Source organism: Vitis vinifera, chromosome 1 (genome assembly GCF_030704535.1).
Source record: "Vitis vinifera cultivar Pinot Noir 40024 chromosome 1, ASM3070453v1".
Taxonomy (NCBI): Eukaryota; Viridiplantae; Streptophyta; class Magnoliopsida; order Vitales; family Vitaceae; genus Vitis; species Vitis vinifera.
Genome location: NC_081805.1, coordinates 23966262 through 23991104, shown reverse-complemented (window position 1 = coordinate 23991104; position 24843 = coordinate 23966262). Strand labels below are relative to the sequence as shown.

The 24843-nt window shown below is 36.1% G+C and overlaps 3 protein-coding genes and 1 pseudogene across 3 annotated transcripts; 1 reads left to right on the top strand and 3 right to left on the bottom strand.

Moving 5' to 3' along the window:
• The first annotated feature begins 537 nt into the window (after nucleotides 1-537).
• LOC100261435 (tryptamine 5-hydroxylase-like) lies at nucleotides 538-3936 on the top strand (annotated as a pseudogene).
• On the bottom strand, nucleotides 3788-11906 carry LOC100256260 (protein HHL1, chloroplastic). The gene is made up of 6 exons (XM_002272179.5): nucleotides 11463-11906; nucleotides 10798-10935; nucleotides 8818-8904; nucleotides 8629-8676; nucleotides 4213-4352; nucleotides 3788-4047 (listed from the first exon to the last, which is right to left on the bottom strand). The coding sequence occupies exons 1-6, from the start codon at nucleotides 11724-11726 to the stop codon at nucleotides 4035-4037; spliced, it is 690 nt and encodes a 229-aa protein (XP_002272215.2). The 5' UTR covers nucleotides 11727-11906; the 3' UTR covers nucleotides 3788-4034.
• A 768-nt stretch (nucleotides 11907-12674) lies between these two features.
• LOC100256348 (GRAS family protein RAD1) lies at nucleotides 12675-14773 on the bottom strand. Its single transcript, XM_002267502.4, has one exon. It carries the CDS (start codon nucleotides 14729-14731, stop codon nucleotides 12956-12958), a length of 1776 nt encoding a protein of 591 aa, XP_002267538.2. The 5' UTR covers nucleotides 14732-14773; the 3' UTR covers nucleotides 12675-12955.
• A 484-nt stretch (nucleotides 14774-15257) lies between these two features.
• LOC100251099 (probable carboxylesterase 11) lies at nucleotides 15258-18729 on the bottom strand. The gene is made up of 2 exons (XM_002272295.4): nucleotides 17657-18729; nucleotides 15258-16060 (listed from the first exon to the last, which is right to left on the bottom strand). The coding sequence occupies exons 1-2, from the start codon at nucleotides 18304-18306 to the stop codon at nucleotides 15523-15525; spliced, it is 1188 nt and encodes a 395-aa protein (XP_002272331.1). The 5' UTR covers nucleotides 18307-18729; the 3' UTR covers nucleotides 15258-15522.
• Nucleotides 18730-24843: the final 6114 nt, after the last annotated feature.

Genomic DNA, 24843 nt, shown 5'->3' with positions numbered 1-24843 from the left:
GTATTAATATAAAAAATCTTATATCATAAATCTCTAAATAATAAAATAAAATTATTACAACCCTATCATTTTTTATCCAAGTAGGAAATTTCGAGAGACAAAAAAAATAAATAAAGATAAAGGAAAACATGTTACAAAAAATGGTATGGATAATTAAAAAAAAAAATTATATTTCATATTATTCTAATAGGAATTCCCCCTCCCTTTAGGTGTGGGATCATAATCTTTTTCAATGCCGTTTCCCATTTAAATGAAACTAAACTCTAATACAAATTTTACCTCCCAATTTTTATTGATGTGTTGTTTATAGCGATGGAGAATGAAAAAGTGATAGAAAGAATGGAAGAGGGGATGGAATGGGACCCTCAAAATGGGAATAGTGAAGGATTATTTGGACGTTACAATCAAATCTAAGTCGTTGCCATGTCACATTGATGGAGTAGGAAGGGGGATGTCACGAGTCACGACAATGTAGTAGAGCAGAGTGACTATCTTTCACACATATAAGCCACTCTCAGCTTGTTTTCATCTAGACTTCCGAACGAGAAGCCAATTTCAATGGACGACTATACCCCTCAAGCCCTCTGTCTCCTAGCAGTTTTATTCATCACATTGCTCCTCCTACCACCGTCTCCGCCGCCGCTTCCAATCATTGGCCACCTCCACCTCCTCACAGACATGCCCCACCACAGTTTGTCCGACCTCGCCCTCAAACTTGGCCCCATTATCCATCCCCGCCTGGGCCAAGTCGCCACCGTGGTGGTCTCCTCCGCCCGACTCGCCGCCCTCGTCCTCAAAACCCACGATCACGTCTTCGCCAGTCGGCCGCCACTCACCGCCGCCCAGTACCTCTCCTTCGGCTGCTCTGACGTCACCTTCTCCCCCCACGGCACCTATTGGCGCCAAGCCCGAAAAATCTGCGTCACAGAGCTTCTCAGCCCGAAACGAGTCACCTATTTTCAATTCATCCGAAACGAGGAGACCCACCCACCACCTCATCACCTCCCTTCCTCCCTTTCCGCACTCTCCGGCTCGGAAACCGACATGAGCCAGCTCTTCTTCACTCTAGCCAACAACCTCTGTCGCGTGGCTTTCGGCAAGAGATTCATGGACGATTCCGAAGGAGAAAAGAAACACATGGTGGATGTTCTGACCGAAACACAAGCTTTATTCGCCGGCTTCTGTATCGGAGATTTTTTCCCAGACTGGAAATGGCTAAACAGCATCACAGGATTGAACCGAAGACTCAGAAAAAACCTAGAAGAACTGATAGCAGTTTGCAACGAGATTATAGAAGAACATGTAAACGAGAAGAAGGAAAGAGAAGACTTCGTAGGCGTTCTGCTTCGAGTGCAGAAACGGAAGGACTTGGAAGTGGCGATAACAGATGATAATCTGAAAGCTCTGGTTCTGGTGAGTAAACTAAAATCTCTGAGTAACTCAGTGAGTTAGCTCACTCAATTATCCGAGGTTAGGCGTGGAAAGTGACATGGGAGAGCTTGCATGTGCGTCTCGTCCTTGGATAACTACTTTTGACTTTTCTTTTTCTTTCAACTTAATCCGACGGAACTTCATGCAGTTTTGGACTTATTTCATCCAAAGGAAATAAAAAAATTTGAAGAAAATAAATAAACGCAAATTTTATTTTTTTTATTAATTAAAATATTATTTAGGTTTTGATTTAAATTGAAATGTTGAACTTGCTGATTTTTGGGGTCAAAGCTACACACCGAAGCAAATCCTACATGCCACAAGAGACTGACTTAGCAACTTGAAATGTTGAGTTGTCCAAGTGTCTAGCATTAGAGTTGCCACCCGTCAACCCCTAGAGAAAGAAGATGAAGGGAAAGAGAAAGAAAAGTTGTTATTTCACTTCCTTCTAGTTATAGTAAACTGAGATTTGTAAGGCTAACAGGACATGTTCGTAGCTGGAACTGATACAAGGCTGAACTAGCCAGGCACCCACATGTGATGAAGAAAGCTCAACAAGAGGTTCGGAATATCGCCTCCGGAGAAGGGAAGGTGGAGGAGACCCATCTCCACCAACTGCATTACAAGAAAGCTGTGATCAAGTAAACAATGAGGCTGCACCCACCTGTCCCTCTCCTGGTTCCTCGACAATCCATGGAGAATTGCATCCTGGACGGCTATGAAATACCTGCAAAAATTCAACTTCTTATTAACACCTATGCTATTGGGTGTGTCCCGCAATCCTGGGAGAATCATAGTTTAAAGTTGCGGTATCGGTCATTGATTTGAGAGGTCCTGAGGCACATCGGTCTCAGTATATCGGATCGATATCGGGTGATACACAAAAAATTATAATTTAAGAGCTCAAAATAATTTTAAAAATTTATGAAAATTATTAAAAAGTTAAATACAAATAAGTAGAGTAAAAAATTAATAAAATAAACTTTTATTATGTTAAAATTATTCAAATTATAATAAAAGCATACTTTTAGGATGATTTATAATAATATTAAAAATCTCTAAAAATATTTTAATTTAATCATTTGATAATAAATGTTTTTTTATTGAAGATGAAAATAATAAAAATTAAATTTTTTTATAAAAAAATTATTTAAATTAAATATTTTGATTTTAAAAAAATATATATATTTTTAATTATTAAAAAAATAAAACCATGATTCATCTTTAAAAAAATAAATATAATTTTTTTTATAAAATATATTCATTAATTTTAATTTTTATATAAATATTAATTTCTTATTTATTTAATATAAGTCTAATATTCATTATTCATTTTTTATCATTATAATTTTCATCAAATTATTTAAAATCCAAATCCCCACCAAATAGTACTTAAAAAAAAACAAATACATACTATTTAAAATTCAAATCTTCATCTATACCCATAACCCTCGATTGGCAGTCAAACACCCATCTCTTTCTCCTCTAAACCCACAAGTCTCAGGCAGCTCCTCCGCAGGCCAACTTTCTCTCTTCTCCCACTTCCATCAGCCACCTTACCGTCGTTCTTCGTCGACAACAGCGGTGCCGGAGTCCGACGACTCTACCTCCTCCTTATGTCGCTCAATTCCATCTTCGATGGGAACTTGGGGGATCTGAACAAGCAGGCGTGCTTCTTCGACCTCACCAGCGACTCCAAGATGGAGGGTTCTAACTCTCTATAATCTGTATTTTTCATTTTCATGGGTTTTGATCCTCTCATCTTCTCCACCACTTCTACTCCACTAAGTTTGTTTACAAGCTAACAAAATATCCAACTCGGGTATCGGTCCGGTACTGACCATGGTCGAGGCGGATATGACTCCGCTGAGTCGTACCAGTATCGACCGAGATTTTGAACCCTAGGGAGAATCCTCTGGACTACAATCCTAAGAGGTTTGTTGATGGGGATGTTGATTTTAAGGGTCAAGACAGCGGCTTTCTACCATTTGGGGGAGGAAGGAGAGGCTGCCCAAGTTATTCTTTTGGATTGGCGACAGTTGAGATTGCACTTGCTAGACTTTTGTATCATTTCGACTGGGAGTTGCCTCATGGTGTTGAGGCTGATGACATGGACCTAAATGAGATTTTCGGCCTGGCCACAAGAAAAAATTCTGGTCTGATACTTGTCCCCAGATACAACAGAGACTATGAAATGAAGAAGAATGATACTTAGCAGCAGGTTCTTCCGCGAAATGCCATGAGGACTTGAGATCAAGGAGAATGATGCAAAGTAGTATTACTATTCTATACAAGCTGCCTATGAGCGATTTACCCAGATGCATGTTGATTTAGGGAGTTCCCTTGATTCCAACAATTTCACAAAATTGCAGTACTTCAATTATGAGAGTATGAGACACGGGAACAGGCTTAATTTTGCTCAGATGTAAACAACAAAGGAAATAGCATTCTGTTTAATCAACAGAGATCTAAGAACAAAACCGTGCAGTAGTTTGTTGTGTAAACTTCCTTGCTTTGCATGCTCCTACAGTACATGATGCTTTCTGATTTCAGAGTAAAACTTGCTAAACAAATGTGATGTGCAAATGGCTTCTTCTTCCTCTTCAGCCTTGAACCCTGAAAATAAAAGATTTCATCCTTGTAACCCTTTTAAGGAATCAATATTTAAGACAAGCTGTCGTAGTGTAGAAATGTGAGAACTTCTATACGACTATGATGGAAAAAATGAAGCATATGAAGATTCTCAGTAGAGTATATAAGAGCTACTAACTGTAAACTCACTTGGATTTCTCATTGGACATTTGCTCCGACTCCTCGGTTGTTGAATTCAGGGCAGTCAGCTTCCCAAAAGATTCTTTGGCATCTCCAAAGAAGTCCCTCACTTTATCAAGCACTGTCTTAAGCTCGCCTTGTGTTGGAAGCTGAGAATAGTGTTAGAATTGAAAGATGTTACAAACATAATGAAGACTTCCTTCCAACAATCTGATATGAACTGAGTAGCATATGAAAATGACAATGTTCATTGCCAGCTTTAATAGCTTGAGATTCAGAATCATTACTAGGATAATGGATGGTTCAGCAATTTTATTTTATTTTTGTGACAGGTAGATGTTTCGGTATTTGCAAAATGTGTAAGCAGTGGTTAAAAGATATCTGACACAGCACCAGTGCAAGACATCTAGCAGAGAGGTCTTACAGGCCCCCGGTTCCCTAAGCTCAAATGCTTATGCCACAAAACATGAGGGCCATGCCAACTATGCCTCACCCCTCAAGTGGGAATTTCTTTCTTATTTCACTTAATGGGAAATTGAGTCTTTTATAGCGTGTTCCAAAATAGTCACTTCCATGTTAATTGTTCAAGGATGATGTGAAAGTCTTTGAAGACGACACGTGTCACAAGGACACAATGGCCCCTCCCCTTTTCATTCTAACTGAAACAGGCTTGAGAGGTGCAAATCTCCCCCGGACGAGCCTCTAGTTGAAACCACCAAATCAAGATCCTTGAACTAATCTCAAATGCTCAGTGGTAGAAATGCCAACTTTACCACCAAGATGCACCAAGTTCATTTTGGAACCCCCAAACTCTGCTGCCAGTTCAGACAAGCAAATTAGCATCAAGGCACTATGTCAAGCGTAACACCTTCGAGGAGAGTGGTAGATCATCTAGCCATATTCATTTGATACATTCCTTCCTGTAGTATGAGTGAAAGTGAAACATTTCTTACAATCTTCAAGCCTAGGAAAGCTTAAGATGGTACAAAATAATACCCCTACTAAATACAAAGATCCACGTAACCCAACCATCTCATTCATCATCAGATAAAATAAAATTGATAGGCTCTGCAGGATTCAGAACCAAGTGTAAATCCCTCTCAGGTGCACATAATGGCACATTCACTAAAAGATAGAATAGGAGAGAACCCTGTGACATCCACGACTGACACACATTCATATTCTATGGACATCTAGATAACCCAGGGATGGATTTGAAGATTGGTGTTTATGTCTAAATGACCCAACATTCTAGCATAGATGTACAGGAAGAACACTGCACTATCCATGCATTAGTGCCGCAATGTATGGTGCGCTAGGTGACCTATTAATGAAGAATTGTCTTGAATATGTGACACTAAGCTCTTATAGGTCATGTCACAATGTAGCTCACATGTCACACACTAGACCATTCAATAATTGGACCACATGGACTTCGAAGAATAGGGCATCAAAAATATGAAATTAATGTCATCTTTCTCTTCCCCACCCCCCCTTCTTTTTGTATACAAAATTAAAAAAAATCTTGTAATGGAGATTTGTAATTGCTCAAAGTTGCAAAGTTTGCTACATGTACCAAATAGATATCAGTTGGGCCCCCAAAAACAGGTGCAAGATTAGGTTGAAAAAGGGTGCGATTTCACTTTTTTGCTCCATCTTTTCACACATTTCAAAAGCTTTCATTAGCTTCACCTACTGCTTGCAAGATCAATGGCACAATTAAATCAAGGACCATGAGCTGGAGCACACATCTAAAGTGGAGTAGTTTAGAACAAGAAAAGTAAAACGAAACCAGTCCACTCTTAATCAAATATTGACCACCTACATGGTGGATCTAAAGTCCAAATATACCAGCCTATTGATCATATGATTCAGCTAACAAATTAGTTTCTAAAGGATTAACAGACCCATCTGCCAAATACCCGGTCTACAGAAAAAGGAACAGAAGTAGAAGTGAATAACTTTAGAAATTTGTAATATATATATATATATATATATATATATATATATATATATATATCAAACTATAGCCACTCCTTTAAAGAATGGTGTAGGCAGAAAATGGCAGAAAGCAAAAAATTAAACTTCCCTTGTTAACTCTTTTTTCAGGTTTCAGATTCCTAGGTTGAGAGCACTAAGGATGGGAATCATTCTAGCTACTTTGTGGTTTAGTTGGCTTGAGAGAAATGCCAGCACATTTGAGGATAGGATGAGATCCAAAATTGACTCATGCGAGAATGTGTCATACCATATCTTTTATTGAGTCGTCATGAAGGACTACTATGGGGTCTCCTTCAGTATTGTTTTACTGGATTGGAGATTGAAACAGCTTCTCCAAAGAAGGGTAGTGCATGCATCATGCATGTTCAAATAACTAGCCAGTTGAATTTAATTTGGCCAAGTTGCATCAGGAATGGTCCTCATCATAGCAAGAGTTCCATGCTACAGCCCTATTATACTGCTACAGTACCCCCTACAGTACCCCCTACAATACTGCTCTAGAGCCACCACACTATCCATGCCTAAAAGCTACCGGTCAAAGTGTCAAATCACTCCTCCTCGTGCCTATGTGATGTAAGGATTATTCTTATATCAGTACCACCCAAGTAAAATTATTGGAAAGCAATGAGCAGAATCCTAAGATATCTGAAACATACCATAGGGATGAGAGTGCCCTATAAAGGAGGGAAGATATGGTTCTATCCTTGATTTTTTGAGCTTTTTAGATTTAGATCAGATACAATCCTCATTAATAGGAGTTCCCTGGTGGGTATTGTACCTTTATCAGCAGTAACCTAGATACTTGGAAGAGTAAAAAGGAGAATGTAGTAGCAAGATCTAGTACTAAAGTATAATACAAGGTTAGGGCTCATACAAGATAATACGTTTTCAAAACTTTTCACAGGAGCTTAGATTTTCTCATGACATTGTATTTGATAATCAGGTTTCTGCTCATAATGCTAGTCACCTTATGTTCAATGTGAAGAATAACTATCATTTTACCAAAGAAATTGTGATGAGCAAGAAAGTGTCAAATCTGTACATCAAATCTAAAGATCAGTCTAAGATGTTTTTACTGAGGCTATAGAATTTTTTCCCCCTTTCTATTGTGTTACAAGTTGGATCTTTAAGCACATCGAAATTGACTATCGTTCTATCATAAGAGTTATGATGAGTGACGAAGTGATAACTCCCTAAATCAAATCTCAGGATCAATTGGGAGATGTGCTTACAAAAGCTGTAAAAGGCCTTTTTTTTTTTTTCTATTTTGTGTTCCAAGTTAGGTCTTGACAATAAATACACCCTAACTTCAGGTGGAGTGTTCCAAGTTATTAGTAATGAATTTAGTTGGTAAGAGTTAGTTTACTTTTTTATGCTATTTTATATATATATATATATATATCCTCTCAAGTGACAAATAATATTATCATAGACCAATTCAAATGTCTGCCTTTATGATTATTTAAATAATATTTAATGTGGTACATGTTTTTTTATTAATTTCTTAAATCTATTTAGTTGTACTCACTTCCTTAAAAATTTGGATTAATTTTGGAATTTCTTGTTTGAGCTTTTTCATTAACATATTATGTGCATCACCCAATATAATCTATATGTTGTGACCATTCTGTCCTGAAACCTCCCAACTCAGTGATTGATACTCTGTCTTTGAACCCTAGTAGATGTCAAGCCTAGACGGCAGTGGCAGATCCAGCATAGGAAAAGGAGTATTGATGAGAGCTGGGTTCAAGCCCACTCCCTCTTGTGAAGAAGAAAAATGAACCAACCACTATGCTAGTTTCGTGTTTCTGGATCACTTTTGCTCCCTTGGAATAAATGAACCATACGGATGTGTATTCCCTCTGTTGACTTTACTGGGGACCTTATGCCCCCTAGAGTTTTTCCTGAACTGGTATTGCCTTTACAATGAATTCAGAATCTAGGCTGGCAGATTCTCTGTTTTCTCTACTTTTTCTACCTGATCCTTGTTCTTGTACATCTACTTGTCTGAAGGATCTTCTATCCTTCTGTTAAACTGATATTTTATATATAATACTACTAATATTGTCATTTCTTAATTTTTCAAAAAAAAAAAAACGTCTTTGTAATTGAGATTAGTAATCCCTCAAAACTCCAGATTTAGCTGGAGTTACCAAATAGATATTACTTCAGCCCAAAAAAGGAGAAAAATTAGGTGAGAAAGGGTGCAATTCAAGTTCTTAGCTTTGATCTATTCACACATTTCAAAAGCTTGCACTATTAGTTCCTGTTGATACTTCACAGATCAAGGGCACAACTCCTCTATATGTTAAGTTTATCACATCAATATTCTTATTTTCTACACAATCTGAATATCTTTTCCTCTAAAATCTATTGCAAACTTCTAAAATCTTAGATAATGAATGCCCAAAATTCAATTCTCACCTCAATGACATCTGTGGTAGAAAGTGCAGATCTCACATTGTTATTTTCCTGCACATTCAGCCCATGAAAATTCAGCTAATAAAGTGGCCGAGAAACTCTCCACCATACTTGTGTAGATAAGATTCTAGCTAGGTTTTGGTAAACTACAAAACCAAACATCATATAAAATAAAGATTATAGGAGCATTACAACAAGTTTGTAGCCATATCTGAACTCTTTAGCTGACCGCAATACACGATACTGCCTAAACGCTGTCTTCTGTATCTCCTTCTCATCCTGTTTAAATTATATTACAGCCTGTCAGTAATGCATGAGAATTAGATTAACAATGACGCAGGTAATATAAATGACAACACAAGATTCATAGTTGGTTTGACCGAAGACAGAACACATTGTTTGATTCACACTTAAAACATCACAAGGAAATTCCCTCTAAATCAAGGATAGCCAACATGCCTAACATGGCCAGAAATCCATACACATGAAATATGAAGATAAAACATTAAACTAAGGGTTTGTTTGTGGAAAAATCAATCATTTCACAGACAAAACAATACAATAAAAGTGGCCTCAAGCAGAGACAACTATAGCAACAAGTGTACCTCTCTTCAAACTGGTCAGAAATGCTTCCACCCATTTGCCAACACATCCATCTCAACATCCTCGTTCAACATGAGCGAGTGTTTTCTTGAATGTTGAATATTTAGTAATTACCACCATGGGGCATGAATGGCCTTATTGATCTTATAAAGTTTCATGTTCAACTTTGATAGGCATGAATCTCAAGTGGCACTCTAAAAGCTCTTCTCAACAGCACTTATTTGAGCATAATTTTAGGAGGCATCATGTTCAATTTTCTTATGACAAGCAAACTCACATAATGAAAATGGTGGCTTTTAGGTATTTGTTGGTCATCAATTAATGGCTTCCTCTATACCATTCCTAGCTTCACCAAAATTAAATTCCTTCTATTGATTCGTTTCAGTTGAACCATAGACCATAACTTATGTATTCTAAATCAAATGAGGCTCAATTACTGGAAACTAGTAGAGAAAAGGATCTCATACCCATCAACACACACACTCACTATTCCACCCCAACCCCACCTCCACTACCACCCTCAACCCATCCAATAGAGCAAAACAAAAACAAAAGCCAACCCTAGTGAAGGCAGGATGCAATCACAGGTTTCATTTAGAACCATTAGAGATTCTACCAGCAGGCTAGCTGACACCTCTGATCAACAAGGATAGCTGTGCAAATATTTACTCATAGTTTTAAAAGACGCAAGGCGCACCTAAGGCGCAAAAGTCTCTTATAGTTTAAGTGCAAGGCACATCACAAGGCACATGCCTAAATGAAGTGAAATGTAACTTAGGATGCACATCAATTTTGTAAAATATGATTCAAAATCTAATCCAATTAATAAAAAATTTAAGATTCAAAACATTTAAAAGAACCGTTCAATAAAAAAAGTAATGAAATTATATAAATTTCAACATATAATTAGAAATTTCAAGAATAAAAATGTTTAAAAAGGAAGAGTAAAGCTGAAAAGGCACGCCTTTTCAATAAGGTGAATGTCTTGGCAAGCAAAGCACTATAACCAAGGAGTGGTTGTGCCTTGAGCCGAGGCGCACTTAGTGGTTGTGCCTTGAGCCTAGCCGCACTTAAAGCACGCCTTTTAAAACTACGTATTTACTCAGATCACATGGTAAGGACAGAGCATTTTTCTCTTGATTTTTCAAGTCTCAACATCGGAAGCATGCATAAAATCCAAATAAACAAGCAGGGTGAAAATAAAAACACCCTAGAATTAACTTGCATAACCATTCACCCTTTATTGACATAATCGATGTATTTTTCTCCTTCTCATTACCATTCTAATTCCTTAAAAATCCAAAACGAGAAAAAGGAAGCATAAGAGGAAAGAAGCAACATAAACCCCCATCCTTTAGAATCACATAACAAAACAATTGATACAGGAACCAACCAAAACAAAGATGACTCATTAACACATTCGTAACACATAAATTTCTTTGATACAACAGCTGGTTATAAATCTAACATACTATATCTCAGTCAAAACAAAACTTTTCTGTATATAACTTTTCTTTTTATAAGTAAACAAGCAAATATATTAAAAGCACATGGAAGAGGCGAACTTACTTTGTAGATAACTGCAGCAAGATTTCTTGCAATTGTGTCTCTGTAGATATATTTTCCCAGAAAATTATCTTTTGCTGCAACCATGATTTTTGCAGTAGTTCCCCCAGTTATCAGACTCAGTGGGTACCAAAGATAAACCTGCCCAAGCACCACAAGACAGAGAAGCAAGTATTATGATAATCTATTGCATTTCATTTTCAAGAACCTACTAATTAAATGCACTCCAAGAACATAATTATGCAAACTATCAAAAAGAGCAAGCGATGCACTGTTTGGTTGCTGAGAAATTGTGGGGAAAAGGATAATTTATTGTAAAAAAGTTTCAGTAACTCATCAATCAAAATTACTCCAGTAACAGAATTACGCGTATCCATCAACTAAAACAATAAATGGTTGGTTGGTAGCTGAAAAATCGTGGGAAAAAAAAGCAGCAAACAAATCGACATTTGAATCACAATTAGTTCCATTTTGGCTTGCTATTCAAGCACCCATCAGCTCAAACAAGCAATTCGCCGCTAGGCCGCTCACGAACTATGGAAAAAGCAAAGAAATCAGTTCCCATTTTGGCTTGGCTGAGTAGGAAACAAAACACACACACACACACACACACACACACACAGAGTAAATCCTTTTCAGAGTAAACCCAGAAAAGGGGTTGTACAAACATTGGCCATGCGGATGAAGATGACGAATTTGGGGTTGCCATCGTCCTCAATCTTGGGCAACGGTGGAGGCTGACGCTGGAATTGACGCCCTTGCATGCCCCTTTTCCCCTTGGCCTCCACCACTAACGCCCTCTTCTTCTGGGACTTTGGTACGGTTCGAGTAGAGAAAATCGAGTGCTTAATGAACCCATCTTCACTTGCTCTAGAATTCGACAAGGGTGTTCGAACCAGCGCTGCGTTCAGAGACAAACCCACCACCTCCATTACCTTCCTCTGGGTTCAGTGCGCGTCGTGTACTTTGAAGTGGAAGGTGGGTGAGGAGCCATCTCAGCAAAAGCGTATGTATTTTTTCTTATCCATACGCCCACAATTCTTCTTTCTACCTTTTGGGGATTATCCACCATACACTTGGCACCAGTATGTTGGCACTGCAATGAAGTTTTGTATGGTGAACAATGATTTTAAGGAAAATAGTTGTTTGATAATTTGTTTCTTTAGGTAAAACTATTGGGTCATTTTACAATATTACAATATTCCAAAATTCTAAGACTTCGATTTGATGCTATAGCTTGCAATCTCAACTTTTTGTAAGTGTATATAAATAAAGGAATATTTGGTTAAAAATGATGAAATAATCTCAAAATCGAAAATTTAATTCATCTTATCTTTTTTTTAGAAAAATAATTCATTTCTAACATAAATGTCATTTTCTATTTCAAGTATTTGTATGTAGGTTTTAAAAAAAATGGTTATTTTTACAAAGATATAATGAGGACATTTTTGTCCAAATGATGCAAAAAAAAAATGGTGAAATGTTAAATTTCAAAAATTGGGTTTTAGGAGACCTTTTAATCAAATAATCCATAAATAAATGCGCATATATATAAATGTTGAAGCAATAACAAATCTAGACCATTAGATTAAGGTCCATATATGCGTTACGAGTTGCCTCCCTTGAATGAAATTGCGGGCTCCGCCACTGTTTGGGGGTGCTTATTTTGGTAGCATCATGTAACAACCAATTGATTGTTGTTGAGAATATGGATATATATTTTTTATGAAATTCAACATCATACTTGTATCAATCAAGATATTCATATTCTCCTCAAGACAACATTTATCTGAGACTACACTCATCCCTGGTTCTTTGTCTTTTCAAGGACCTACATGCCTAACAAATCTATCATCAGCAGCACCAAACAAGCAATTGGATGAGATTGAAGCTTGTAACTATTATTTAGCTCAAAAGCTTAGATTTATATGTTGGCAATTTTTACAATAGCACTGATTGCTTCACTACATGTTCTTGAGAATTATTGAAACAAGGATCCTTGAGCTCAACATGCCCACCATACTCTTTTCTCTTTATTTCAGAAGTCTGACCTTATAGACACTTCGGTTTTCTTATTCTCCATGGATCACACTAGTTTTTGTGACAGTGAAGCTGCAATGGTCTAATGATCAGCTTTATTTGGGCAAGCTCGTGATCTGATTTAGGAGCATTTCCAGCAAGAAGCTGCAATGATGGGCTTAGACTTCCATCCAAGAACCAAGCACCCCTTCTCGTCCACAATGGTGTAACCGTCACAAAGCTTAACCTTCTCTAGCCACTGCTTGGCCTCTGTTATCATCTTCATAGGCGATGATTGAAACCCGGCACGGCTCATCCTTCTGCGCCACTGGTCAAGCCTTTGGTGCCTTTCCACTCTAGCTGACCCCTCACAGCTTATTATGTTCTTAATCTCCTCTGCAAAATAGAACTGCTCCATCTTGGCTCTCCTCGTGTCATACTTAGGCAGCATTGCATCTAGTGAATCAAAGATAGCTGAATAATAATGCAACGCCTCCATGAACCTCCCCAGAAAGAAGGGCCCATTGTGGCTTGCGTCCTGCTCAACTAGAACCACAGCCTTTGGTGATAGCTCGCGTATTTTCTGTAGAACCGAATTTAAGGCCCCTCGGCTTTCTTTCACTACACAATGCAACTGAAGGATGCTATTGACAACAACAGCCTCCCCTTCAAGGAGATTGATATCTTCAGGTTGAAGGTTCTCTAAGTTGCTTTCCACCATTGAGAATTGGAAGTTCATTCCCAAGCTTTCTGCATAGACCTCTAGCTCATCAATGATGTCTTTGAGGCATTCAGCAGCGGTTCCAACACCAGTTATTTGGAGGCTGCTAGGTGGCTTGCCTGCCCGGTTGGCTAGGCTGTGCATTAGGCTGCGCCATTGCTGGCCCTGGGGTGAACCTAGGTTCATGCCCAAATCCACAACATGGACTGAACTCTCTCCCTCAAAGGCTTCCAATATTGATGCATTGGCTGCCAAGTGACCGAATTGAATTTGCGGACAAATCTCAAAGAAAAGGCGGAAGGCCTCTTCCTTTTCTGGGGTAATATCCATTGTTTTTACTGTGCAGCCCCCAACTCCAACTGCCCCAAGTGACTGAATCAGAGAGAGACGGTCTGAGAGTCCTTGGACAAAGCAGGAAGCAACTCGCTGAAATGATGTTCCAAAGACAAGGGCATTAGCCCGAAGCTCAGATAGTAATGCAGAGGCATGTGATTTGTCTCGGAAGGCCACAACCTTGGCACAGGTGATGAGCTGATGGACTAGTTTCATCCCATCATCGCTCCCTTCTTTCAGGACTGCATCCACCCCACCCCCCAACATGGCTGCAGCATCTACTGCTATTGCCTCAACTGCAAGGTACCTCTGAGCATTGCCCCATATATGATCCTGATACTGGAGTCCCAGCAGGCTATTCAAGCTATTTGTTCTCCCATTGCAACCATCATCATAAAGACTGCTATAGCTATTACTCCTGATGGATTGATCAGTGCCTAGTCCCCGCTTTAGCCTCTTATGGTTTCTAGTTGCATCTGAGAAGGGAATGAACCAGGTGGAAGAAATGTCCATCAATGTGGCAAGGCAAGGGAAGGGACAGCCAGCCATGGCCGATAAACTGAGACTAAGAGCACTCGCCTCATTTCTCCTCTCACCATTGTGGAACTCAGTTGGCAGATAGAGGTCATGAGCCATCTGATTTTCAGTTGTATCAAAGTACATGCAATGAAGGACACCCATTGACTCTGCAAGGAGATTTATCTTGTTCAGGTGAAGATTCCAAGACCGAAATATTAATTTAAAATATATATATATATATATATATATATATCTTAGCAAAGGAGGCAAAAAGAAATGGGTTGAAAGTTCTCTTGCTACAAGAGCAATGTTGGGCATAGAGCAATCACAGATATGCCTTGCCATCTTCGTGGAATCCCTAAGATTTCAGAATTTAATAACATTTCTCATGTTCCCTTCAGCTTAGGACACTACTTATTTCAGAATTTAATAACATTTCTCATGTTCCCTTCAGCTTAGGACACTACTTTTAACTATACATGACTGTCATTTTCTGAATTACAGTAAGCATCTCTTGTTTTGCTTTGTTTTTGTTTCCTTTCACCTGGGCACACCAGGACATGAAACGACATTGTTTCTTGTGTGACCTGTTGGGTTCTAAGGGAAGGCAATTTTGTCCTTACAATGTAGTAAGTGTGGTTTTCCATGGTATTCAGAAGCTGTTGATATAGGTGCACAGTGCATCAACATACAAATCCATGTACATAGTGCACAGAGCAGCCAATATAGGGTTACTGACATCTAGATAACATTATGTATGTTCTGCCATGGAGAATCAGGGTACAGAGGGATTACAAACTGTTCGTAGAAGTATACTCCTTCAACATGGACATAAAGAACATGAATAAAAGAATAAATGAACGTTCACACAGATCATAATAATTGCACCCTCATAAAAAGAAATTGCTTATCTTTACAGTAATGACAAGAGAAAACCAAAGAAAATTGAACAGCCTGATGCTATACACTACAAGCTTTTGATATAAACAAGTAAACTACTCTCTCATTTTAAAATTCAGCCCACTGAAAGGGATACTATGCAAAGCTCTACTTACATCAGCTAACCGCTCCTATAGGTGTTTAACCATATTCCTTTCCTTCTACGAATACTCTTATTCCCCTTTTTGTCAGCATAGTCAATAAGAAAACTCATGGCCTCTGAGTGAAATATACTTCTTGACCCATATGGCAATGTCCTCAGCACAGGCTTGGGCCTGTGGTGTCTTGAGGAGCACATCAAGGGTAGCAAACTCATGCACAGCATCCTTGTAATCAAGAAGGGGCGCATCCACATTAACTTTCCGGAGCTCCTCTGAATAAGCAATGGCTCGGTCTCGCATCCAGTCATGCTCTGCCACAACTGTCAGTGTTGGAGGCATGCACTTCAAGGGTGGTCCCCTCCCAGGAATCAGAGGGTTGGCAGCTGGGTGGTCTAGGTTCACTTCTTCCTCAGGTAGGAAGAGTTTCCATGCAAGCAAGCACATAGCTTTGTCATAGAAGTAAGAGTTAGCCAGTTTAATCTCTGATTTTGTGGGGATACTTCCAATGAAAAAAGGGTACATCAGAATTTGGGCCACCACCTTAACAGGGTCTAAAAGCTTGCCTGCCTCTACAGACCTCCGAGCCACATAGTCTGCAATATTTGCACCACAGCTCACCCCAAGGAGAACACACCTGTTTCAATAGCAGGCTGGGTTAGTGATCTTCAAGATGCATTGTTACACGTAAAACAAAATAACAAAGTACAATGAGTATAAAGATAGCTTACAGAACAAAGCATAATGAGTACAAAGATAGCTTATGGAATACAGAGAATGGTTGACCCCACTGACTTACAATCATTTGTTTGGCATGGCTATATTGACAAATACCAAAGAAATTATAACAATAGCTTATGGAGTACAGAGAATTGTTGACCCCACTGATTCACAATCATTTGTTTGGCATGACCAAATTGAAAAATACCAAAGAAATTTTACACATCAATCAAATTGCGATGGTTCTCTAGCACATAAAAAAAGGGGGAAGATACCTAAAGCATGCACATTGTTTTCTTATTTTTTTTTAAGAAAAATAAAAATAGAGAATGAAGTTGATGAACATAGTTGCCAAAAATGCCTGTTAGGAAATCTGGTATTCTGAGGAGTGTTCAGTTTCATTGTGACCAATCAGGAAAGAGTTCAGTTCTAGTAAATTTTTTGAAACTTTTCACCTATAGTGGTTTTTGTGATGGTGTAGTCAAGGCAGTGGTGCTGATAGATCGAAGTAACAGTGGTCATGGAATTAAGCCCTGAATTTACATTCCTTCCCACTTCCATTCTTTTCATGGAATCCAATTATTTGCTGGACAGAATTATGGGAATCAAATTGTAGCAGTTTTATACTCAAGCACGAAAACTTGAAATCCCTAACCCAAGTTTGGGGCCCAATTTAAGAAAGACCAGAGCTGAGGTATGACAGATGTATGAGTGCATGGAAAGAGAAAAATTTACAGGTAATGCATTTCCCATATTGCAGTATGTGAATCCCTGAGAGAAGGAACTGAGTTGACAGTTCAAGACATGGATAGTGCAAGAAAATTCCAAAATAGTCAGTTACATGTCTAATAGAGTTTCAAAAGGTTCTAGTAACAATACCACCTTAATGTACCATATTCAAGTTATTAGCTGACATGTGATATTATAGACCATGGGCATATGTCCAAGAAAGCTAAGGCTATGATTGGTTCCCGGAAAATTTGAGAGAAAAATCGAAAGAAAGAAAATAGAGAGGAAAAGTATGAAGAAAGGAAAACAAAGGAAAATAAAAAATAGATTTAAAGTCAATAATTTATTTATATATGTTACTTCAAACACATTTCGCTTATTTTAATTCTTCTCCGTAAAGATTCAATGGCTTGAAAATAGATCATTTTAATTTGATTTTCTATCATATTTTCTATACTAAAATCATAGATAAGAAAAATATTTTCCTGAAATGGGAATAGATTAGCAGATTCTATTGACCATTTTGGCCATGATATTTTTCAATATTTAGATTGATAATTTAGCCAGAATTATTTTCCACACAATCTGTGAAGATGCTAGCGTACCTCAATATTATCATGACTAGTGAGTTCAAGAAAATAAAGTATGAAGCGCTTCTATGAAGAGATGCAAATTTCGGTTAAAATTGTGTGTAATGTCACTGAATATATCAAGAAGCAAATTGAAAAATCTATTCAAAGTTCAATCATGTTCGTAAAATGAATGAGTGAATCAAATGCAATACCTGGAAGGATCGCCATGAGCCGCCAACCAAGGCTCAACCATGGAAGCTCCAAAGTTATCATTCATAGTATCCCTACCCACCTTCCACTGCGATCTGCTCCAATCCGCCAAATTCGCCTGCTTCCCCACCCAATGCAACGCCCTCACCCCATCCTCAAACGCAGCCGGGTACCGATTCTCCGGCGCCAGCCGATACCCCACTGCCACCACCACCACATCGCACAGCTTCGCAATCCTCCTACAGAACACATCATTCGCCACCGAATTGTTACTCCCACTCACAAATCCTCCTCCATGAAACTGCAACAACACCGGCAACCTTCGCCCACTCCTACCAGCCGACGGCGAATACCCGCCGTAGCTGTCATCCCTATTTACCCTAACCCTAGATTTAGAATCGGAGCCGGATAGCGCCGTCTCGGGGAGGAAAAGGCGGAGAGAGAGGGAGGCGCGAGGATCGTCCACGTGGATGTCCTTGGTGGCGACGCCATCGGAGAAGGTGGGGTTGGCGGGGGCGACACCATCCTCCGGGCGAGAAGTGACGCCGGAGGGATCAGCCTCATCGGGAGAAGCCCCGATTCGGCTCTGGAGTCGATGCTTGACGGTGAATTTGAAAAGGAAGCTGTACAGCTTCACTGCTACAGTAGGCATTTCTCAATGTATTGAGTTCATAGAGATTAGAATCAGGATTAGGGTTAGGGTTTTCAAGATTCAATGAAGAAGAAGAGGAGAGAAACTGGTTGAATTGAAATTCGCGGTGGCGTGATGGACTTGGGAACACAGAAGAGGGTTCTGTTTTCCTGAATCAATACAATAATTATATCACCATCGGGCGGCTACTGTAGGATGACTGGATGATCCGACGGTGAGAATGCCTAATGGGATTAGTATTTTTGGCGCGTGTCAGCGATGACGGCCGGAACTATTTCAGCAAACGCGGAGTCCAGGCGTCCACTCCAGCCCATCTTTGGAATGTAATTCTAATTTATTTAAATACGAGGCTTATAAATGAAGACGATAAATATAAGTAAATAAATAAATATATTTATGTTAAGAGTAGTATGACGAGGACGCCAGCCGAGCAAACCAGATGTTTCCTGATTTATATAAGAAGACGATAGATGTAAATGAATATTAGGCAAGTGTGACGAGGACGCCAAGGAGCAAACAAGATGTTAATATTTTGCCACCTATCTCATAGGTGTTGGCTTAAAAATCTCTCTCCACGTGTCATCATCAATTACATAATCTTTTTCTTTTTTCTTTTTTAAGAAAATTATATAATCATACATTACCTAAAAACCCTTTTTTTCTTTCTTTTCGAAAAATTATATAATCATATTTATAATCTTGACATGTGATGAAGCATCCATGTCACATGATTTTTAAAACTGCATGTGCCAAACCAATCATACCATGTGATTTTTCATGTTGCCTTCAAGTCACACCGCCTTTTATTCTATTTTTTAATATGCTGATTACATATTATTACTTTACTCTTCATTTTTTTTATATTTATTTATTTTAATTTTTTATATATACTTTAAACATAAATAATAAATAATTAATAAAAACAAATGTAATATAAACATAAATACATAATGAACAAATTTAAAGGTTTATATAAGATTTTATATATTCATAGTTGGTAAAAAAATAAATAAAATTAGGAGTACTTGCAACTGTCAAAGTACTCTAATTTAGTGTAGGCTCTTAGAAAATTAGAGGGGAACAATTTTCAACATTTTGAAAGTTTTGCCTTCTTGAGTTGATACATAACTCATTTAGAGGTTCTTCTAGAAGTAGTTCTCCTCTTGAGATTGATTTCTCATTATGCGATACCATAGGAATTAGGTCAAAGGCAAAGTAAGCTCTAAAGTTAGGTTCATCAAGCCAATAAATTGGTGAAGTAGGCTCATAAAGATAACCGTCCTCATTATGATTCTCCCTAACCAGAGTTTTTGGTCTCGATGAAGTATGATTATGTGACACCCATGCTAACAAAGATTTCTTTATAAATTGGTCCATAGCATTTATAAACTTTTTAGGTAGGTGAATAACTAATAAAGACATAGTCTAGTGCATGGAGATCATGCTTACACCTATTTTATTTATGAATCTACGCAATCGAAGAATTTAAGAGGAAGATATGTGGAAATTTTTGTGTGAAGATAAAGTTTTGAGAGACTATTAAGAAGACTTTTGAACTTAAAGACCTTTGTTGGCGTTTAGATAATCAAATAAGAGGATGTAAGAACAGCCTCTCCCCATAGATTTAGATAATCAAACAAGACATGATTAAGGAATTTTCACATTCTTAATTCTCGTAAAAATGATCCTAGTGATTCCAAAAAATTATTTTCATTTAGTTTTTTAATTGTAATATGAAGGGCAAAATTATCAAAGTTGGTGGCAAAAATATGGTTTAAACAAGTTTCAAAAGGGGTATTTTCTAATATTTTAAACATGATGGGATAAATCTAAAGGGAAAAAACAAGTATCAATAGAAGGCTAAGAAAAAATGGCAAGAACATGTGAATAAATTTTAGAAGAATATCAAGAAAGAGGTTATGATACCATGAGCTTAGGTATTAGAAATTTGCTTAATTCTCATTAACTTGATTGATAGACCAATTAGAGCTAATGAATAAAGAACAGAAGAGGAAAAAAACTAATTCAATTCATAAAAACTTTTACCATTATTTGACTCTTATAAGTGAGAAAAACAACTGTATAAACCAATTCTAGCCAAAGAATAAAAAGCAAAAGTGGAAAAAAAACTAATTGAATTCATAAAAACTTTTACCATTATTTGGCTCTTATTAGTGAGAAAAACAACTGTATAAACCAATTCTAGACAAAGAATAACAAATAGAAGAGGAAAAAACTAATTGAATTTGTAAGAACTTTTACCATTATTTGATCTATCATCCACAATTTGGTGCACCAATCTAATTAATTTAAATTAGAGGTCTTAATTTGATTTCTCCACTACTTAGATAACAAAAGTTATTAAGAACCATGCCTAAGAAGAAACAAACAACCAATCTCTTTTCTTACCCCCTTCTAAACATAAATAAAATTAGTAAAGAAACAATGAAAAAAAGAATTCAATTAAAAAAAAAAGGAATAATAGGAAAACAAAGAAAAATAAATTAGAAACTAGAGAGATTTTTAGGGTTAGTAGTAATCATCTAACTAAATTGAATAGAAAATACAAAAACTTTCTTAAGTCTCTACTATCGTGTTATTATAGTTTGTGGTATGGTTTTGAGGCAAAATGAATAGGAGAAGCAAATATGGAAAAGGACCTATGTGTAGAAAAGAGCTATTGAGATCTAAGGTTTGGGTGAATGTTTAGAGAAACAAGATTTATATGAGGGAGTTTTTACAAATTTTCTAATATATAAAGGATAATTTGGTAATTATATATTTAGAGGAAAAGGTGGGTAAGTAGGTAGGTACAAAGCCCAAACTTGATCTGAACTCAATTCAAGTTTCCCAAACTCATCTCATCCCCCGTTATCATATTTCCATACTTGTCTTCATAGGGGTCAAGTTGGGCTAGGTGAACCAAATAACCCATGAAAATGTCATCACTAGTAGTGACTATGACCATGATGATAAGGTAACATTTAGTGGTTAAGTGATTGAGCATACCATTTTTAACAATCCATCATGTTTATTAACTTGTATATGACCTAGAGTAGACAACTAGTACACTTTCTACTCTAACCATGACTACAAGTGTATAAATACTCACATGATCATGATTATAAGTGGACAAATGGTCATGGTTGCTTATTCTAACAGTGTAAATGGTTAATCAACTATGCTTTTACAGAGAAGTGACTAAGTTTAATGTGAAACAATAAAATATTCCTCTTATGATATAGTTTTTATGACAATGACAAAAAATGGAATCATATGGTCACAATCACTTAGGATACTATGGCAAAATACCTATGTATGTGCTTAATTTTGTATACCTCGACTTTATGATTTCATAAGATTGCGAGAATTTGTTGTGGTCACATATTTTTATGGAGTAGTGACCAAGTCTAGTGTGAAGTAACAAAATATTCCTATTTTGGTTATATTTTTTTTATGATAATGACAAAAAAAAAAAAAAAAAACCTATAGTCACAATCACTTAGGAAATTGTAGCAAAATACCGCATAAGTTTAATTTGTAGCCATCAGTCTCATGATTTCATAAGATCATGACAATTTGTTTCATTTTTTTTTTTATCATGACTTAAAGTCCTATTTTTTTGTAATTCTCATTTCCTAACCAATTACAACATCTAAAATAACATTAAGGGTAAATAAAGTTGTGTATCACTCACCATCAAATTTTGAATTTCCCTCCATAATAAGCTTGACATCTTTAGATTTTATAAAGCCTATATGACATAATTGACGTGTTATATTTCTTCTCGTAAACGTGTTAAGGGTAGAGGTAGGATTTCCATTAAATTGAAGGATAGATCCAAAAGTTTTATCTCCAATATGTTATATGGTCCAAGTTTTCATTAAAATCTATTAAGTATAGGACAACTTTTAGAAGAAGGTTGTGATATGCAAATCTATAAGGGTGTCTGTACTATCAATGATGATAAAAAATGACTAATAGTAAAGGTAAATATGACACAAAATCGTTTATTTCTATTAAATATTAATTTTGAAATTTTACCATACTTTAACTTTATAATTGATGATAAAAATTGGTGATAGCACTCACATTTTGGACATTTTAATTTTAGAAGTCTAAAATTTCTTTCTGCTAAGAAGATGAGTTTTTGGGTTGCCTTTAATTAATTCTTCAAATGAGGTTTGTTAAACATGTGTTTTAAGGGGAAAAAACATAGAGCTCATTTTCTACACGAAAATCATGGAGAGCTAGGAAGCCTCTCAAGTTGATTCATTCATATATATGTTCCCCTAAATAGAGATCATAGATATTTTATCACTTTTATTAATTTTAGTTGGAAAGCTTGAAGCAAAAGCAAGTGCGTACAAAAATTTCAATTTGTTTAAAGCTCATGAGTAAAAACAAAGTGCACTTAAACAATTGCCCAAAGTCTTTTGGCTCAAAGCAATTTCTTGTGTAGTTCCTTTATTAAATAGGTGTCCCACTAAAAGTGTTTATGAAAAGACCTCATAGAAGTTTAGAGTCATAGGAAGTCTAACATTGGTTATCTAAGGGTGTTTTATTGCATAACATATGCTCATGTGTTTGATGCATCGCAAAAAAACTTGATAATCATAAATAAGAAAAGTGTATTTTTATTAGTTATAGTCAAGTGTCAAAAGGCTATAACTTGTACAATCCACAAACCAAAAATGTTATTTTCAGTCGTGATGTGATTTTTTATGAGCTAAAATACCAAGTGCAAGACAAGTGGCGAAGTCGATCACTACAAGTCAATATTGATTATTTTCAAGAATTTACATTTATTATTAAATTTAACATTGTTTATATTATTATCACTCTTGTTGCATAAAACAAATGGAATTTTTTTCAAATTGATGTAAAATCAACTTTCTTGAATGGTGAACTAAAAGAAGAGGTTTATGTTGAACAACCTTAAGGATATGTTATAAATGGGGAAGAAGAAAAGGCTCATAAGCAAGAAAGACCTTATATTGATTGAAGCATATAGTAAGAGCATAATACACACATATTGATACATATGTCATTAAGAATAAATTTCAAAGATGTCTTTATGAACACCCTTTATATATCAAATCTAATTTCCAAGGTGGCATTCTTATTGTGTGTTTATATACAGATGATTTAATTATCATTAGTAATAATCTGAAGATAATTGTAAAATTTAAATAAAAAAAAAACAAAAACAAAAGTAATGATTGGTTAATTTGAGATGAAATATATGAGATTAATTGATGCCTTATTTTTTTTGGATAGAAGTCATTCAAGTAGATAAATGTATCTTTATTTTTTAGAAGTATACAAGTAATATACTTAAAAATTCAAGATAGAATCATGTAATTCTATTCTAACTCTAATTGAAAAATATTGAAATTAGGAAAAGATAACTCAAGTGAGTTGATTGATCCTACAAATTTTAGAAGAATGATTGGGAGTTTGTGGTATTTGACTTTTACAAAACTAGATATTGTATTTGGAGTTGAAATTGTAAGCAAATTCATGGAGTCTCTACACCAATCTCACTTATAAAGAAGCAAAAGCGTATTCTATAATACATTAAAAATATGTCAAGTGATGGTATTTTTTATGCATAAAATAACAAGGTATTTGATTGGGCAAGTGATGTGGAGAATTTAAAAAAACACTTTGGACTATGCATTTAATCTTTGCTTTGAGAGTTTTTCATAGTCATTAAAGAATTAATATGTAGTTGTTCTATCAGTAGTAGAAGCTAAGTGTATGATAGGTATTGGTAGTGCTACTCAAGAAATATGGTTGCGTCAAATGCTTTTTAACTTAAAACACATTCAAGAAGTTCCCACAAAGATTTGTTGTGCTAATAAATCACCAATCATATTAACCAAGAATCCCGTTTTTTCGTTAAAAAAAAAAAAAAAAAAACACATTAACATCAAATTTGTCTATATTCAAGAGTTAGTGAAAAATAAGAAAATTATGCTTAACTTTTATTTTTCTGAAAATCATGTTGCAAAATTTTACAAGTCAATCAAGATGAAAACATTGCTGAAGTTGAAGAAGATGATAGGTATGATAAAATTTGAAAAGTTTTGTTTAATGGAGGCAATATAGGAATCCTGATTAAAGCAAGATTGCGTTTCTTTAATATATTAGAATTATTAATATTTTAGTTTAGCCCAACTTAGGATTTGAAATCTTAATTCTATTGTGAGTTTAGTTTTTATTAGAATTAGGCTTTTATATTTTTTTTTTCTAAATTATATAAAATAAAAAATGCAAACTAACTTCAAAATTTTATCTAAATTTTAAGAAAAGTGAGTAGAAGAAAAGAGAGAGAATAGGATCAAAAATAAATAAATTAATGTTATGTTTGGTTTTGGAAAATACTAAAAAAAAAATGTTAAGGAAAATAATTTTCTTATGTTTGATTGTCTTATGAAAAATAATATCTATATACTTTTCCTCCCTTCTCTATTTTTTTTTTTTCCATTTTTCCTCTTTATTTTTTTCCATTACATTTTCACTCAAATTTTT

Excerpts from the sequence above, each read along its gene's own strand:
- LOC100256260 (XM_002272179.5), bottom strand. The coding sequence starts at position 11,726 with ATGGAGGTGGTGGGTTTGTCTCTGAACGCAGCGCTGGTTCGAACACCC. Across the intron at positions 8,905-10,797 it reads TTGCTGCAGTTATCTACAAA|GATGAGAAGGAGATACAGAA; the intron begins GTAAGTTCGCCT and ends TAATTTAAACAG. Across the intron at positions 8,677-8,817 it reads GATATGGCTACAAACTTGTT|GAAAATAACAATGTGAGATC; the intron begins GTAATGCTCCTA and ends CTGAATGTGCAG.
- LOC100256348 (XM_002267502.4), bottom strand. The coding sequence starts at position 14,731 with ATGGCAAGGCATATCTGTGATTGCTCTATGCCCAACATTGCTCTTGTA.
- LOC100251099 (XM_002272295.4), bottom strand. The coding sequence starts at position 18,306 with ATGCCTACTGTAGCAGTGAAGCTGTACAGCTTCCTTTTCAAATTCACC. Across the intron at positions 16,061-17,656 it reads GCTCATGGCGATCCTTCCAG|GTGTGTTCTCCTTGGGGTGA; the intron begins GTATTGCATTTG and ends CTATTGAAACAG.